This window comes from Taudactylus pleione, unplaced genomic scaffold, assembly GCF_031769625.1.
Source record: "Taudactylus pleione unplaced genomic scaffold, aTauple2 ptg000667l, whole genome shotgun sequence".
NCBI classification, from domain to species: Eukaryota; Metazoa; Chordata; class Amphibia; order Anura; family Myobatrachidae; genus Taudactylus; species Taudactylus pleione.
Genome location: NW_028285069.1, coordinates 3,990,559 through 4,006,141, shown reverse-complemented (window position 1 = coordinate 4,006,141; position 15,583 = coordinate 3,990,559). Strand labels below are relative to the sequence as shown.

The following is a 15,583-nucleotide window of genomic DNA, read 5'->3' as shown; positions in this document are numbered from 1 at the left end:
TGATAAGGTGCCAGCCAATCAGCTCCTAACTGCCATCTCACAGGCTGTGTTTGTAAAAATGACAGTTGGGAGCTGATTGGCTGGCACCTTATCACTTTTCACTCTGTCTCCTAACACTGCTTAGTAAATAAACCCCTCAGTCTGTGGCCTCCTGCTGCCTCCATTCCCCTCCTCACATTATTTCACTGCTCCTGTCACATGCAGCCCTGTCCTCACTAACACATTACCCATCTCCTGATATACTCTGTGCTGCTGGGGACACTCCTCCTTGCACTAGATAACACTCAGTCTGTGGACTCCTGCAGCCTCCATTCCCCTCCTCACATCATGTCACTGTCCCTGTCAAATGCAGCCCTGTCCTCACGTCATGTCACTGTCCCTGTCACGTACAGTTGTGCCTTCATTACCATTATTACCTGAGTGGAACGGTCACCGCCTCCCACAAGATTAACTCCTGCTGCTGTGACAATTCTTCTTATTCAGTTATTGGAATAAAATGCCATTCTGTATGGAACATATTGTTCCTTAGCACCCCAAGCGACTTTTTAATACATTTAAACTGCTTCTTACCCCTCCCTCACCCAAGCCACCTGCTACTATCTGTGCACAAGATCTTGCTTCCTATTTCAAGGACAAGATTGATAATATCCGAAATGAAATGTTATTCTCTTCCTCAGCTAGTGACCTACTCAATTCCCTACCTGAACCCTCTGGCACATTCTCTTCATTTGACCCCACAAATGAAGATGAAGTATCTACACTCTTCTCATCCTCCTACTCTATTACCTCTCCTCTAGATCCTATACCCTCACAAATTAGTAAAGCTCTGTCTCCTGTGCTCATCCCAACCCTAACTAAAATCTGTAATCTCTCTCTTTCTACTGGCATCTTTCCATCACTGTTCAAGCATGCAGTGATTACTCCCATTCTGAAAAAACAAAATTCTGACCCTAACACTCTCTCTAATTACCGTCCTATCTCCCAGCTCCCATGCCCCTCCAAGCTACTGGAGAGACTTGTCTACACCCGCCTCACACACTTTCTTAACACCCACAACTTATTGGACCCACTTCAGTCTGGCTTCCGTTCCCAGCACTCCACAGAGACAGCACTGACTAAGGTAGTAAATGATTTGGTCACTGCCAAGGCTAAAGGCCATTACTCACTTCTAATTCTTCTAGATCTCTCTGCTGCTTTTGACACTGTTGACCACTCTCTTCTCGTACAAACATTACAATCCCTAGGTCTTAAGGACACAGCCCTTTCTTGGTTCTCTTCCTACCTATCTGATCGCTCTTTTTCTGTTCGTTTTTCTGATTCTGCCTCCTCTTCGCTACCTCTATCAGTTGGAGTACCGCAAGGCTCTGTCTTAGGTCCTTTGCTATTCTCAATCTATACCACCTCTCTTGGCAAACTAATCCGCTCTTTTGGATTTCAGTACCATCTGTATGCGGATGATACTCAAATCTACCTATCCTCTCCAGATTTATCACCATCTGTATTGGTCTGTGTCACTGAATGTATTTCTGCCATTTCATCTTGGATGTCATCTCGCTACCTGAAACTTAATATTTCTAAAACAGAATTAATTATATTTCCACCGGCCAATAACAGTTACCAATCTGATCTCTTTATCACTGTTGATAACTCAACAATCCACCCCACCCCACAAGCTCGCTGCCTTGGTGTCATCCTTGATTCTGAATTGTCCTTTGTTCCCCACATTCAATCTGTCTCAAAATCATGTTACATACATCTAAAAAACATATACAAAATTCGACCATATCTCACACAAGACACTGCAAAAACTCTAATCCATGCACTCATTATTTCCCGCATTGACTATTGCAATAGTCTCCTTACTGGTCTTCCCAAAAACAGGCTATCGCCATTACAATCCATTATGAATGCAGCTGCGAGGCTTATCTTCCTTGCCAAACGTTCATCGTCTGCTGCCCCGCTCTGTCAGTCCCTCCATTGGTTGCCAGTTTTCTACCGTATTCAATACAAAATACTGTTACTTACACATAAGGTCATTAACCGAATTACACCAACATACATCTCTTCACTCATCTCAAAATATCTCCCAACCCGACCTCTCCGCTCAGCACAAGAACTGCGTCTCTCATCCCCACGCATTACTTGCTCCCATTTACGGTTACAGGACTTTCTTCGGGCTGCACCCACTCTATGGAATGCCTTACCACACACAATAAGACTTACCTCTACTCTTCAATCCTTCAAGCGTTCCCTGAAAACTCACCTCTTCAGACAAGCTTATCAGATTCCAGAACCGACCACATAACCTTCATAGCTTCCATGTCTGATCACATCCCCTCTCACAGTCCACACATAACCTCACATATTGTCTTTCTTTCACATACTCCTGACATTTTGCCGACATTCCTATGTGACTGGATCATGCAGCCCACCAAGAAACTCTGCATTCTGGCCAGACCAAATTGCAATATATATAGCACCTATCCTTGTGTATCAATGCCTGTTTCCCTATAGATTGTAAGCTTGCAAGCAGGGCCCTCTTACCTCTATGTCTGTCTGTTATTGCCCTGTTTTGTTCTATCAATGTTTCCAATTGTAAAGCGCAACGGAATATGCTGCGCTATATAAGAAACTGTTAATAAATAAATAAATAAAAATAATTTACACCATTGTGTATCCTCACAGAGGCTGCTCCATCATTATGTACATACGTGGTTGCTGTCTGTGCCCCTCCACGATCTCAGTACTGTATATCTTACAAACAGCACAGAACACTCATAGCTGTAACGTTCCATATATACGGGTTATGATTAATGTACATCGTTTCCGCTCACAGAGTGAGAAGCTCTGCAGCTACGGAGCAGAGCTCTCTATGACCTCCAAGTGCCAGTCCTTAAGAGATGATTTCAGTATAGCGCGTGCAGCGCTCCGCAAACAATGGTGAATGAATCACACAGTACTCGACACCTCTGCTTACAAGGGAAATATAACCTATTTCCTAAGCAGCACGTTCTCTATTCACTATAAATTGATAGTAAAACAAAGACATGGAGAGCTTTAATTTTACCTGTGTGATAAATATAAGCCGCCTACCGTGTTGTTTACCTCGTTAGAGCCACTTATTAAAACTACAGATTGTAAAGGTTTATTTAGCTGCAATATCCTAACATTCCTTTTTTGTTAGCGACTAAGGCCCGTGTATTCAATTAGCGCCGAAAGCTGAGGCCGCCTATAAGCGCGATGTGTTCGCCTCATTTGCCTGTTTTGAGGAGAAGTTATCACGTACTTTCACTTTGCGTGCTCCCGCTTTTCGTCCTATTCAATTTCAAACCAGGTGAAAACGCAGACGTGCGAATGGCGAAACTAGCGAAAAGGACTTTTTTTTTGAGGAAATCAGTCTGTACCCCAAAAAAAGCATAAGTGACCCTGGTAATCAATAAAGAAGTATATTAATAGCTTTAATAAAAGTATTTTGGGTTCCTAAATTGAGTCAAATGTCTGTTATATGCACCTGTGCATTAGTGTGAAAAAAATTATCTAAAGGAATTTACTTGGTGAAAAATAATTAACATTTAAATGGGTAAATAATAAAGCACTAAAGTGCATTTTAAAAAACTTAAGAAAAAAAACTGCTGCAGCCCCCTGCAATCCTAAAAACGCCTGTCCCATCCATACAGCACCCCAAAATCCCCGACTCAATACTAAAACCCATTTTCAAACATTTTTTACATATTCACCCCAAAAATGACATGCCTTTTTAGGGGGTATTACGATACATTTTTTATTTTTTTCCCTAATTAGTCATTAGGGGGGGGGGTGCCCAAAAGATTCTGAACCAAGTCCCCACATTTTTACCCCAAAATATGGATTTTGCACTTCTTAGCTCCTGCCTTTGGGTGGAGAAACTTTTTTTTGCCTGTTTCTGCCTATGGAGTTTTCGCCTAGGCGAAAACGTCCTGGAATTGATTAGGGCGATACTTCGGAAACAGGCGAAAACCGCGCATCGGCGAAAGCTTTTCACCTCTAATTGAATACGTGCCTATGGGTCTATGTGCTAAACCTTGGAGACAGATAAAGTGGATCAGCCAATCAGCTCTTAACAGTCACTTTACACAAGCTGATAGGAGCTGATTGGTTGGTACTTTATCTCTGTTCACTTTAAACTGTCTCCAAGGCTTAGTACATAGACCCGTAAGTGTAACATACAAAGCTGCAGTAGTACAATGCGGGCAGGTGGCGACCGGCTCCGTGAGATTTGCCTACTCTTCCGGGCGGCCAGGAGCGCTACACGATTTCCCCACTCTGGGAGAGTATGATTGTAACTTTAAAATGCTCTTAAAGCAGCTAAAGCCCCTTCTTTTTTCTTCCTACGTAGTTACTGGACTTGGCTACTAGGCAAATTGGGGGGGGGGGGGGGGGAGTGCCCATGAAAAAAATAATTGCTGCAAAGGGGGGCATTTATTCCTTTTAGCAGCTGGCACGGGCTCTACGGTGCCCCTGACGGCATAGTGACTGTAGATAGACCTACTCAGGGCCGTAGCTGGGGTAGTGCGGCCGGTGCCATCGCACAGGGCACCACAGGTCAGGGGGCGCTGTTTGGGCCTGTCATATTTCTGTTTATTATCATTCTTGCTTGTAGCTTCCTCTTATTTCATCCCCAGCATCTCCTGGCCTCTCATATCTCTTCCCTGGCCCTTCCCCATGAGGCCATGGCCCTTTTTTGGGTGCATTATGTCCCTTTTAAAAATGATGGGGGCGCCAATGCTCTTTCTGGCACAGGGCACCAAAAAGTCTAGTTACGGCTCTGGGCCTACTATATCATATGTATTCCCACCAGTCAGAATCCAGCCTCATCTGACCCAAGGGGAGCGAGCTGCAGCTTAGGGGCGGAAGCCACAGCTGCACGCTTGCGTATGCGACCAACTCACAATAGGTCGCAAAGATTATTATTATCCTTTATTTATATGGCGCCACAAGTGTTCCGCAGCGCCTTACATAGTACATACAACTAGTAAGTGAACAAGAAACAAGTAACTTACAGTACATTACAGTGCAGGACAAGGACACGATTTATATACATTGCTGCAATAGCGATTAAAGCGCTCACAATAAGCTGCCGGGAGTTGGCAGAGACGTGTTAGGTGCCCTAATGGGGAGTAAGGAGTAGAAGAAAATGTAAAGAGAAGGGAAGAGGTCCCTGCTCGTGAGAGCTCACATTCTAAAGATGAAGATGTTTTTGCAAACGCAGTTTGCCATTATGTTTACTTGCAGCCCTTAAAGTACAAAAATATCCCAAATATAAAAACAATACTGTGATTTTCGATTGATAGGGCAGCATGTTATGTGACCCACAACAAGTTAAGAACTATTTTAGACAGTACACATAGCCTGCGACTTGAAAAAGAAAAAAATCCCAGCTTATCCATGAAGGATCTGTCTCTGTGTCGTTTAATGATGTGGAAAAGTGTTATTGCCACTTTCAATGTCAGTGTTCCCGGCTAATACAAGGTTGTTCTGCTTCATCTCTCGCCCTCCTTACCAGCCTTCATCCTGATAAATTCTATCTAATTAAAATGCTTATCTTTGAACTGTTCCTCAAATGACCCCTCGTTAGGGCTATTTAGTACTGACACGTCTTTCCTAAGTCACGTCAACTTGTTTTTCCCCCTAATAATCAAGGATGCTGCACAGCTGTCCGATAACACTTATTGCAGAGCCCCTAATAGAATCTGCTGATTTTCTGTACTTGCATAATCAAGAAGTAATGACATTTTCTAGTTATCTAATACAAGGACAAAGTGCACCGTCTCATGAGACTGAATTTAGAGATGATTATACTGTGGAGATTTCTGTGATTGTTCTACGCCTCTAAGTTTTGTTAGGTGGAAATCAGGATTGTGGCGCGCTCAGATAAGCGTTTTGTCAGCATTTCCTTACTCCAGAGACGATACTTATGAAGCGGCGGCATTTGTAAGTGGCTCATTCTCGGCGTGCTTAATACCGAATGTTAGTGCCACTTTCAGTTTTCAGCTTTAACCCGCCTAGAAGTTGCAACTTACAAAAGCCACTGTTTCGTAAATATAGCCCCAGGACGCGTTGGATACTATTTACTAAGCTGTGATAGGAGATAATGTGAATGGTGATAAGGTACCATCCATTCAGCTCCTAACTGCCATTTTTCAAACACAGCCTGTGAGATGGCAGTTAGGAGCTGATTGGCTGGTACCTTATCACCATTCACTTTATCTCCTAAAACAGCTTAGTAAATAGACCCCTTAGACGGTTCTACAACGGACCAGTGCTTTGCTCTGACACTACAGTTTACACATTTTCTAAGTTCCTTGCTGACGTTGCGTTCTGCGTTGCGGAGTGTGAGCAACTTCTGAGTTCTGAACAAGCCCTTATGGTTTATGGTTTTAAAAGGTCCACTACCCCCACTTTGCAGAACCAAGTGATGTCACTGGGAGTGCTTTTGGCTCTGTTGCACTTTACAATTGGGAACAAAACTGATGATACATTTATAAAACAAGACTGGGTAATAACTAATAACAGACAGAGTTAAGAGGAGGGCCCTGCTGGAAATCTTACAATCTACGGGTTATTCCCTCGATATAGTTACATTTACTGTAGATGACTGATAAGAAGTCCATACTCGTGTTTTCATGACCGATAAAATGAGTAATTGTCACAAATCTCTCTCTGTGACTTGGATGTTAATGTAAGCGGCTAACCAGGGATTCGGCACTAAATCTTACACTCACTTATCACCCGCATACAAATCTGGCTGTATGACATTGTATGAATGGGCCTCCACCACAACAGTAATAATGGTTTCCTACTTCTCCTGCAGGAGGTAACCCCAAGGGAAAGTTTGCCCTAGGGCTGATACAGAATGAGTGGAAAGTTTACGTGAAAAGATCTTTGGACCGTGAAGAACAGGACATGTTCTATCTCAACATCACAGCCACCGATGGTCTCTTTGTGTCTCAGAGTGTTGTGGAGGTTTCTGTAACGGACGTCAACGACAACAGCCCAGTGTGTGACCAGGTATGGTGGGAGATAATCCTTTCTTAGGAGGCAAGCAAGAGTTTCTCTAACGTAAATGACCTGTTCCACTATGTCTGTGTTTAGTGAGCGTGTCAGTCATGTAAAAACAAAACCTTCATGGCTCACTGATACTAAGATACAATATTTTCCTGAAAATGTTGCCGCTAAAGTGTAGGAAAAGTGGGATCACGCCTATCGTACTTATCTGTCCATGTGCCTGAGATGCTTTGTTTTCCAATTGCCTGTGCTATAGCAGTGACGTTGGGTGCATGACATTCTCCGTTGGGCTTAGTGTCCAAGCAGCGGCCTCTGGGCCTGATTCAGAGCTGAACGCTCTGACCAGAGCACTCGCTCCGAATCAGGGCCGTCCCAGCTAAATTTGGAGCGGCCTCCTGGCCGCTCGCATAGCTGTGGGTGACCACCCACAGCTTATGCGAGCGGCCAAAAAGATGGTCTTTGACCATCGCGACCATCGGGCTTGCGACGAGACCCTGCGGTAGGGTCTCGCTTCCGCAAGCCCAGGAGTGATTTTGGCTCTATCAGAGCCAAAATCACTCCCACTGACATCATTACTGATGTCAGTGGGGCCGGACTCAGACGGTAGGCGTTCCCATGGGAACGCCTCCGTCTGGCAGTCACGCCCCCGGCACGCCCACCAAAGGGGGCGTGCTGTCAATCAACATCGACAGCACGCCCGCTTTGGTGCGAGACCTGGAGCGACGGAGAGCCCGTCGCTATCCGGGTCTCGCGCATGTGCACGACGGAGCTCCCTCCGTCGTGTGCATGCGCAGTGGGGCAACATCGACCCATTTGCGAGCGTCCTTTGCTCGCGAACGGGTCTGAATGACCCCCTCTGTACCTTTATTGCAAAGTCGTCCATCAACAGGATGACCATCAATGGCCAATGGTTTGGGTCTTCATATGCACAAATGATCAGAACTGCTATTGTGCATGCTCAGAACAGTTTATGGATGGGGTTTTTCATGGATGTCAAAACCATCAGCCAGCGACAGTAAACCATTGATGGTCAACGGCCATCCCTATTTTGCTGTCTGAACTCCTCTACCTGTGTTCCTGTCCTAGCACTTTTGGCTGTATATTTGGACCCTGATCCTGTGCTTTGGTGTTCCGTTATATCCTTGTGCTCAATGCTCCTGATTATGGGATTACTAGTTTGCACCCAAGCACAGAAAATAGGGTAATGCTGGGATCCGCTGCCAGTCCATGTATGCTGGGACAATGTTTAGAGGCACCTGGCTCTCTGCACTTGCTTCCGCACAGACAATTGCTATCGCTGATGTCACCAGACTGGCCTAATAGTTGTGTTTCATACTGCATAGGTTCCTGGTGAAAACCAGAATTCCTACTAAAGTCTGTTTCCAGGTTAGCCAATGTCATTTGCAATAACTTTCTCTACTTGATTGGTTTACTGATTATAAGACGGGGGTATTTATCAAAATTTTACGATAAAGTACCACTCAATCAACTTCTAACTTACATTATACAGCCTATGTTGGAAAAATGACAGTTAGTAGCTGATTGGTTGGTACTTTATCTCTCACAATGTTATCTCTCGCTGAACTTTGAAAATTGTCTGAATTCAATTAGACGTGGTAAAATCAATGTTTATCGTCGCTTGACTTAATATCGCGCAGTAATTCCACTTACAGTGTGTATGTGCGCTCCTGCTTAATTTGCAATTCAATTGTAAAAGACTTATTCCGGTGGTTGCACGGTAATATTCTTGCTGGTAATAAGCGCGTTAAGTGTGGGGTAAAAGGGGAAAATCAGCCTCTACCCCAAAAAAGTGCAAACTAATATTGGATAACAGTATTGATGTTTGGCAGTGGGCAAAAGCAAAGTATTTTGGGCTCTTAAAATATGTCCAATGCCTGTTTTTTGCATTTTTACAATAACAGTAACAAAATAATAGAAGCAAGTGGGGTGCAGAAAAATGTCTGTAAGTAGAGCTTTGTGGCATTTTAAACCACTTTTAAAAATTTGTTAAAAAACAGCTGTAGAGATGTGTCCACATACATCTATCCTCTGTGATCTACAAGTCACGTTACACATAACGCACGTACGCCGTGTGATTTCGTAGCGCCGAGCGTCTTTTATGTGCAGCTTTTCCCTTACAAGGCGTCTTTAAAATGCATCTTATTCGCAAAGTGATGTGAGTAGGACGCACAGGCAGCTTCTGCTGATTAAAATGGTATGCGGCTTGCCTATATTCTGCGTGTAATTGTGGGTGTATCTGTATGCGAAATGCTACGTTACAGTGTCACAGCCGCTGACACTGTAACGTAGCATTTTGCATGCAGATACAGCCGCAGTTGCACACAGATTATAGGTATGCCACATATCATTTTAATCAGCAGAAGCTGCTATTTGCATCAGTTTGCGAATATGGCACATTTGAAGGTAAAAATTTCCACGAAAAGACACTCGGCTCTACTGAGTTATATGGTGCTCACGCGTTATGTTTAACATGACTTATAGCGTATGGAGGTAATATGTATGTGATCACATCTGTATAAATGTATACAAAAAAATTATAAATTGTGAGCAAATATATTTAAACTGAGGTTTCTGGTTATTTTTATTCAGCCAATTACAATAGGCAGAACTCGTCTTCTGAGTGTTGCGTTTTGGGAAGCCCTATGAGACAAGCGGAGTCGCACTCTGCGACCATTCTGCCTCCTATATAAAACAAAAAAATCCAGATGTTAAAATTATTTCCTGCAAAGTGGTATTTGGAGCAGAAATATCTCAACGTGATTTTCTGCCCACAGGTTATAAACACTGCGTCCTTTCAAGAAGACATTCCTCCAAATAAAATGCTCCTTAAAATAAGCGCGACAGATGCGGACATCGGAATCAACGCTGAGATCCGATACTCTCTCCATGGGCCGGGTTCTGAAAACTTCTTTCTAGATGCTGAGAGCGGTAAGTGAGGACCCAGCAGCACTCCTAGCCTTTTACTGGAAGCACTGCTTGCACAATATTTGCCCTAGACAGACCACAATGTTCATTATTACCTAATTAAATAACCTATGTGTGTGGACAAATACAATTTAATCTACTTCTCAAACGCACTGAATTAAGTACAGCTACGCCAACCAGGAAAAGAGTCCACCAGTCTCCCAATATAGACAATAGTAGCAAGATTTGGGTGTGGTATAAAACATTGAGTCTATAGGTTGACATCAGATGGTCGACAGGCTATAGAACAATGACAAAATGTCGACTGACACAGGTCGACAAATGTTCGACACAAATTTTCAACACAATTTGTCCCGTCGACCTATTGCATGCCGAACATCTGGTGCCGAATTATTGACTGTCGAGCTATTCATTGTTGATCTTCTATCTGGATACCGCAAGATTAAAAATTCCCTCTATGATTAAATTCTTACAGGAACTTTCAAAGGTGAACCGCATGTCATAATTTCTTGTCTTCCTTTCCGATAAACACCATCACTTTTCATCTGACCTAAATGTAATGCAAGCACATCGAATACATTAAGGCAGAGACTCGGGAACTTGCCCCCACCATACTCCTCCCGATACGGTCCTTCTCAACCGGGCTGTACAGCAATGATGACACCACCATGCCAGCTGCGTACTGGAACTTGGAATAGTTTTTGTCAAGGTGCCTTCACAGAGACTGTTCCCAGTCAAAATGAATTGGCATGTTGGCTAGCGAGTTCCCAAGTCTCTGCCTCTATGGATACGACGTGTGTATTACATCCGATGAAAAGTGATGGTGTTTTATCGAAAAAAGGTGACCCCTGAGGTTCTCTTTTGGACAGTACATCTGCTGCCACCAGGTGTGCCCTTAGCAAACCTCCATCTAGGACTCCCGGTGAGAGCTGTCTGCAGTCTATTTATAATCTTATCTCAAAACCAGCCCCTATCTAGAGTTATGCCTGGCACACACAAGAGCAATGGGTCGGCCAGCCACCCGATTGGTTTGATGGATACAATGATTTGGTAAGTGTTCTGCACAACCGATTTGTACATACACACCTACCATTGCCACAGAAACTGGTAGTGATGTCATCGTCGACGGTTGCTGCGACCATCATATGGGTCTGCAGGTTGCCTGTAGACACAGACCGATGTAATGAAATATCTGCATAATATTTCGGCTGTGCTGCAGGGCCGGCCTGATATATCTGCAACCAACGTTGTTCACAGACATCCCGGGTGTACACCAGCCGATGCGCTACCAATATATCGTTCATCGTTCAAACAAACAATATATCGACAAGTGTGTACCCAGCTTTACTTACATACAGTATAATTGGTAGCTACAGCTGTCACTTAAACATGCATAGGCACTAACAAGGCCCTCAAGTTTGTGTGGTAGACAAACAATTGCATTACAGACTTCATAAAAGACTATTAAAAAATTGTATTCTGGTATCAATGTAACTTCAGTTTTGAGTGCACCATGCCTTTGGAGTGCATCCATGGCCTACATACAACAGATTCAGCCATTTTATGGCCAGAACCATGGGCCTGATTCAGAGCCGCTCGTAAGCGGCCGCTCGTTCGTTCCGACCAATGTTCGCACAACTGCACATGCGTACGGATTTTATTACGCATGCGCGAACCAGTCAGTGCGGCTGAAAATCATGTGCTCGCTAAATAGCGAATACCTGCTATTTTGAGTGACAGAATGAGGCATATGTGGGTGGTAACAGGGGAAGGTGCTTGAAAACGGGGAGTGGAGATCAGAACGCAGGCGTGCCTAAAGGTCAAAACGGGCGTTTTAAGGGTGTGCATAATTACTAAAGCAGCGTCATCAACCACGTCACTTGGTTGTTTTATAGTTAGAACTGCTCGCATGATTGTGGTAGGAAAAACCAACCACAAGAATAGCGAGCAGTTCATACGCCGTCCGATGTACTCGATTAATCTAATATATAGCGGAAATGACGTATGATGCGAGCGGTCAGGGGGCGTTTTTTTCAAAATTACGTTCGCATGTTTTGTTTGCTCGTTCAGACATAGAGGCGTGAACATACCGCAAAGAGCGAACGGTTAATTTAAATAGCCAGCCTCTTTTTCTGGACGAGCGAGCGCAAATAGTGTCCGGCTCTGAATCAGGCCCCAAGTTTCAGCATCCTCTGAGAATATTGGTTCACAAAATGGCTGCTCCACACTGTGTATAGCGATGAGTCCACTTTAATTTAGGATTAGACATCCTCACAGCCTCAGAAATTGATGTTAACAGTAACTGCTGCTTGTAAAATGGAGGTGTTTTACTGACGGCATTTCTGTACGTCCCCCCAGTGGCTTTTATTTCGTTATCACTAACTTTATTTTGCTGCCGCAAATCTTCTAACGTGGTTGCTGAGTCAGATGTTTCCACGTTACAGACATCTTGTTAAGACAGTGGTAGGGGGGGCATTAGGGTTCCATTTGAGGGAAAAAGGAACCTTACATTTGCTTATTTGGCCAGTATCCTAAATTGTAGAACTTCTGGGATTTCTCATAGCTATAAAGCAGCCACTGTCTCTTGTTGCGTTTGGCTGACCTCATCTACTTTAATTAAATGTAAAGCAGGTGGGTTTCAGAGCTGGAAGAACTACATATGACAAAACAATAAAGATCTATTGGGTCTTATTCTCAAAGCATGGTGTCATTTTATTTTCTCCAAACTTAATTGCTTCCTTTGTACGAAGGTGAGAAATGAAATTGCAGATGCACCAGAGATGTAACATGCCAGATGTCGCTAACATAACCCTTACCGTGTAATTGCAAGTAATGCCCTTTGTTTCCAATTAATTACAGGTGAGCTGAAAACCTTGGCCCCTTTAGACCGGGAGAAAATCCCCGTCTACGATCTAATTGCTCGAGCCACAGATGGAGGCGGAAGATTCTGCCAGTCTAAAATTCGTTTAATTCTTGAAGATGTGAATGATAACCCTCCGGTGTTTTCCTCAGACTATTACACTGCCAGCGTCTACGAGAATACCGTAACCAAAGCATTGCTAACTAGGGTGCAGGCCAACGACCCGGATGTGGGTGAGTAAACAATTGTCATGTTAAAATCAACTCCTATTCTACAAGTCAAATCACATTTTTAAGGTGCCCGTTGTATCTACATAAATTGCCTGCCACAAATTTATTGAACTAGTATACTGTGATACTGTACCGGGCAAGTCAAGGGGTTGTCCACTTTTGGTCCAGGTACTGAATCAAAAGTTGCAACTACAATTGGTCCTCCTGCCGCTTTAAAGTTGGTAACCAGCATTGGCAGCTCCAGAGTTGGGGCTGCGGCACAGTTCAAAATTCAAATAGGGGAACACCAACTGCCAGTGAGTCCCGGCCAGCTATGTTTGGCTGCCTGGGGTGGCAGTTGGTGTGGCTCCCCTATTTGAATAATGAACTGCGCTGCGGCCCCACTTCTGGAACTGCCACTGGTCCATTAAGACTCCACGGGACCATAAAAAACATGCGACTATGACACACTAGCAGACTGTGCTGATTAACTTGATATGTGACACTTGGATATCTGTGTGCGACTGAAATTGTAAACGGAACTTTGTGAGGAAAGTGTGGCCCCTGCATGGTGGCACTGTGCATGCTGATTGAGAGACTGTCCCACACAGATATACAAGTGTCAAATAGCAAATTAATCAGCAAAGTCTCCTGGTGCGTCCAAGTCGTATCGCATTGTAACCTAGGTGAAAAAAAGATGCCCGGCGCTAGCACAGTCTCACGGGACCAGGCGCATTGAGAGCTGTTTGGTTGCGACTGCAGCTTGCAACCAATCTGTATAGGGGCCATTGATTAAGTATCCAACTCGCCGCGAGTTGAGGCGGTGGATACTTAATTACTGGAGCTATTCAATACTGCTCCGTTGCAGGGATAGCTGTTTCCGAAAGCAGCGGTCCACACAGTCAGTAATTCTGCTGCCGAAGTAGCAGCGATTACTTACCAGTGCCCGTCCGGCCTTGTATGCATGCCGCTGTGCTAAGGTGGCGGAGGGATACGTTCTGAACCCTCTTAGCAACCCTGGACCTCCTTCCCATAGATAGAAGTTGGGCTTCGGCAACCAATGCCATCTGAAGATGGCGTTGGCTCCCGCAAGCAAACTTAGAGTTTGCTGAATATTAGGTGGCCCTATGTGGCCCCTAATAATGAGTGGGCCCGTTACCAAAAACATATACGGAAACTAGCATTGCCTTGTCAGTGGAATTCAGTGAACAAGGATCAATGCGCAGGCCTTGGGGTCAGCTGCTGAGGGGGGCAAATGTCCCCCTATTAAGCACCGCGCATAGTATTATTTTCATTGCAGATTTAGCCACACACCTTCCCACACCCAGGCCCTGTTCAGCTCAATGGCCCGGACACCCCTATGGACTATTTGGGACTTAAAAGACACTGCCACATCATGTTTCAGTTATGAATAGCAATAAGTTCCACTTATATATTTTCCCTGACAATTTCCTGAGGAGTTTTCCATTAATAAATATCATTTTATTGACTGACTTTAGAGTGCTACATTGACAGCTTTCACCCTCTCCTATATTATTTTGTCAGGCATATTAGAGTTTAGTGTTTGAGATTGTTACATGTCTAATGAGTAAGCCGCAGTGGTCTGAAAAGCTTGCATCATCATCCTGCTCAGTTTGTCAGCAAGTATATCATTTATTTCTTGTGCTTTTATCAAGTTGTTATAGTAAATCCTGCCACAGCTGTTTGCAAAGGCTTGTTATACATCTAGTTATACAAAAGCTTGATATACATCTATTTATTTGTGTTGTTTTCTTGCTACGGTTTAAAAAAAAAAAACTGCAATGCAGATCCATTTAGTGTTCAGGAATCCTGATGCTATAGAAATCTTCCATCCAATCAGAAGACACAGAAAAGCATATCGTTCTTTCTTTTTGCTTGTGTACAGTGTATTTTTGACGCCAAATCTTGATTCTCCGTTTCTCCAGTAAAATGCTCGTAAGACGTTTGAACGTTTCGATGAACCGTTCCTAAAGTTTGAAAATTGTCGTCATGAATTTCTCATGTTTTGGAATCATCAAAAAAAAACAATTTTTTTTTTTAAAAGTACAAACAAATTTTAAATTTGGTGATTTTGTTTTTCCTTGTGAGCGGTCTTAAGACCATAGTTGCCGAAAATCTGGCTGCCCCCCAGCCAGGTTGGCACAATGGGGAGCGTTGCAAGGGGCGAGATGCGCATTTGGGGGCATAGCTGGGGGTGTGTGACAGCACGATCGCGTCATCATAGAACCGCCCCAGCCACACAATCCGAGATTACCGGCATTGTGCAGCAGGGGATGATGACGCGATTTAGCGAGCGCGAATCGTATTATCGCCTCCCCCGGACCTCCCACTTGTATTGTATAATTGGGCGTCTGCGAGGGGAAAGTGGACGCTGATGGATGGTGGGTGGGGGCATGCAAGGAGACAAGCCCACTCCTCCGGGCGTCAGGGAGCGACACACGATTTTCCGGAGCCACGCGGCCGTTCCGGGAGATTAGGCAAGTGAGCTTAAGACGCTCAAAGT

The 15,583-nt window shown here is 44.2% G+C and overlaps 1 protein-coding gene across 1 annotated transcript in view; it reads left to right on the top strand.

Annotated features, from left to right (window-relative positions):
- The window catches only part of FAT3 (FAT atypical cadherin 3), a 467,371-nt gene that overhangs the window by 353,827 nt on the left and 97,961 nt on the right, over positions 1-15,583 (top strand). The window contains exons 11-13 of the mRNA XM_088455722.1: positions 6,851-7,047; positions 9,840-9,993; positions 12,850-13,083. Coding sequence (XP_088311848.1) covers positions 6,851-7,047; positions 9,840-9,993; positions 12,850-13,083 — 585 coding nt within the window. The remainder of the gene's footprint in view (positions 1-6,850; positions 7,048-9,839; positions 9,994-12,849; positions 13,084-15,583) is intronic.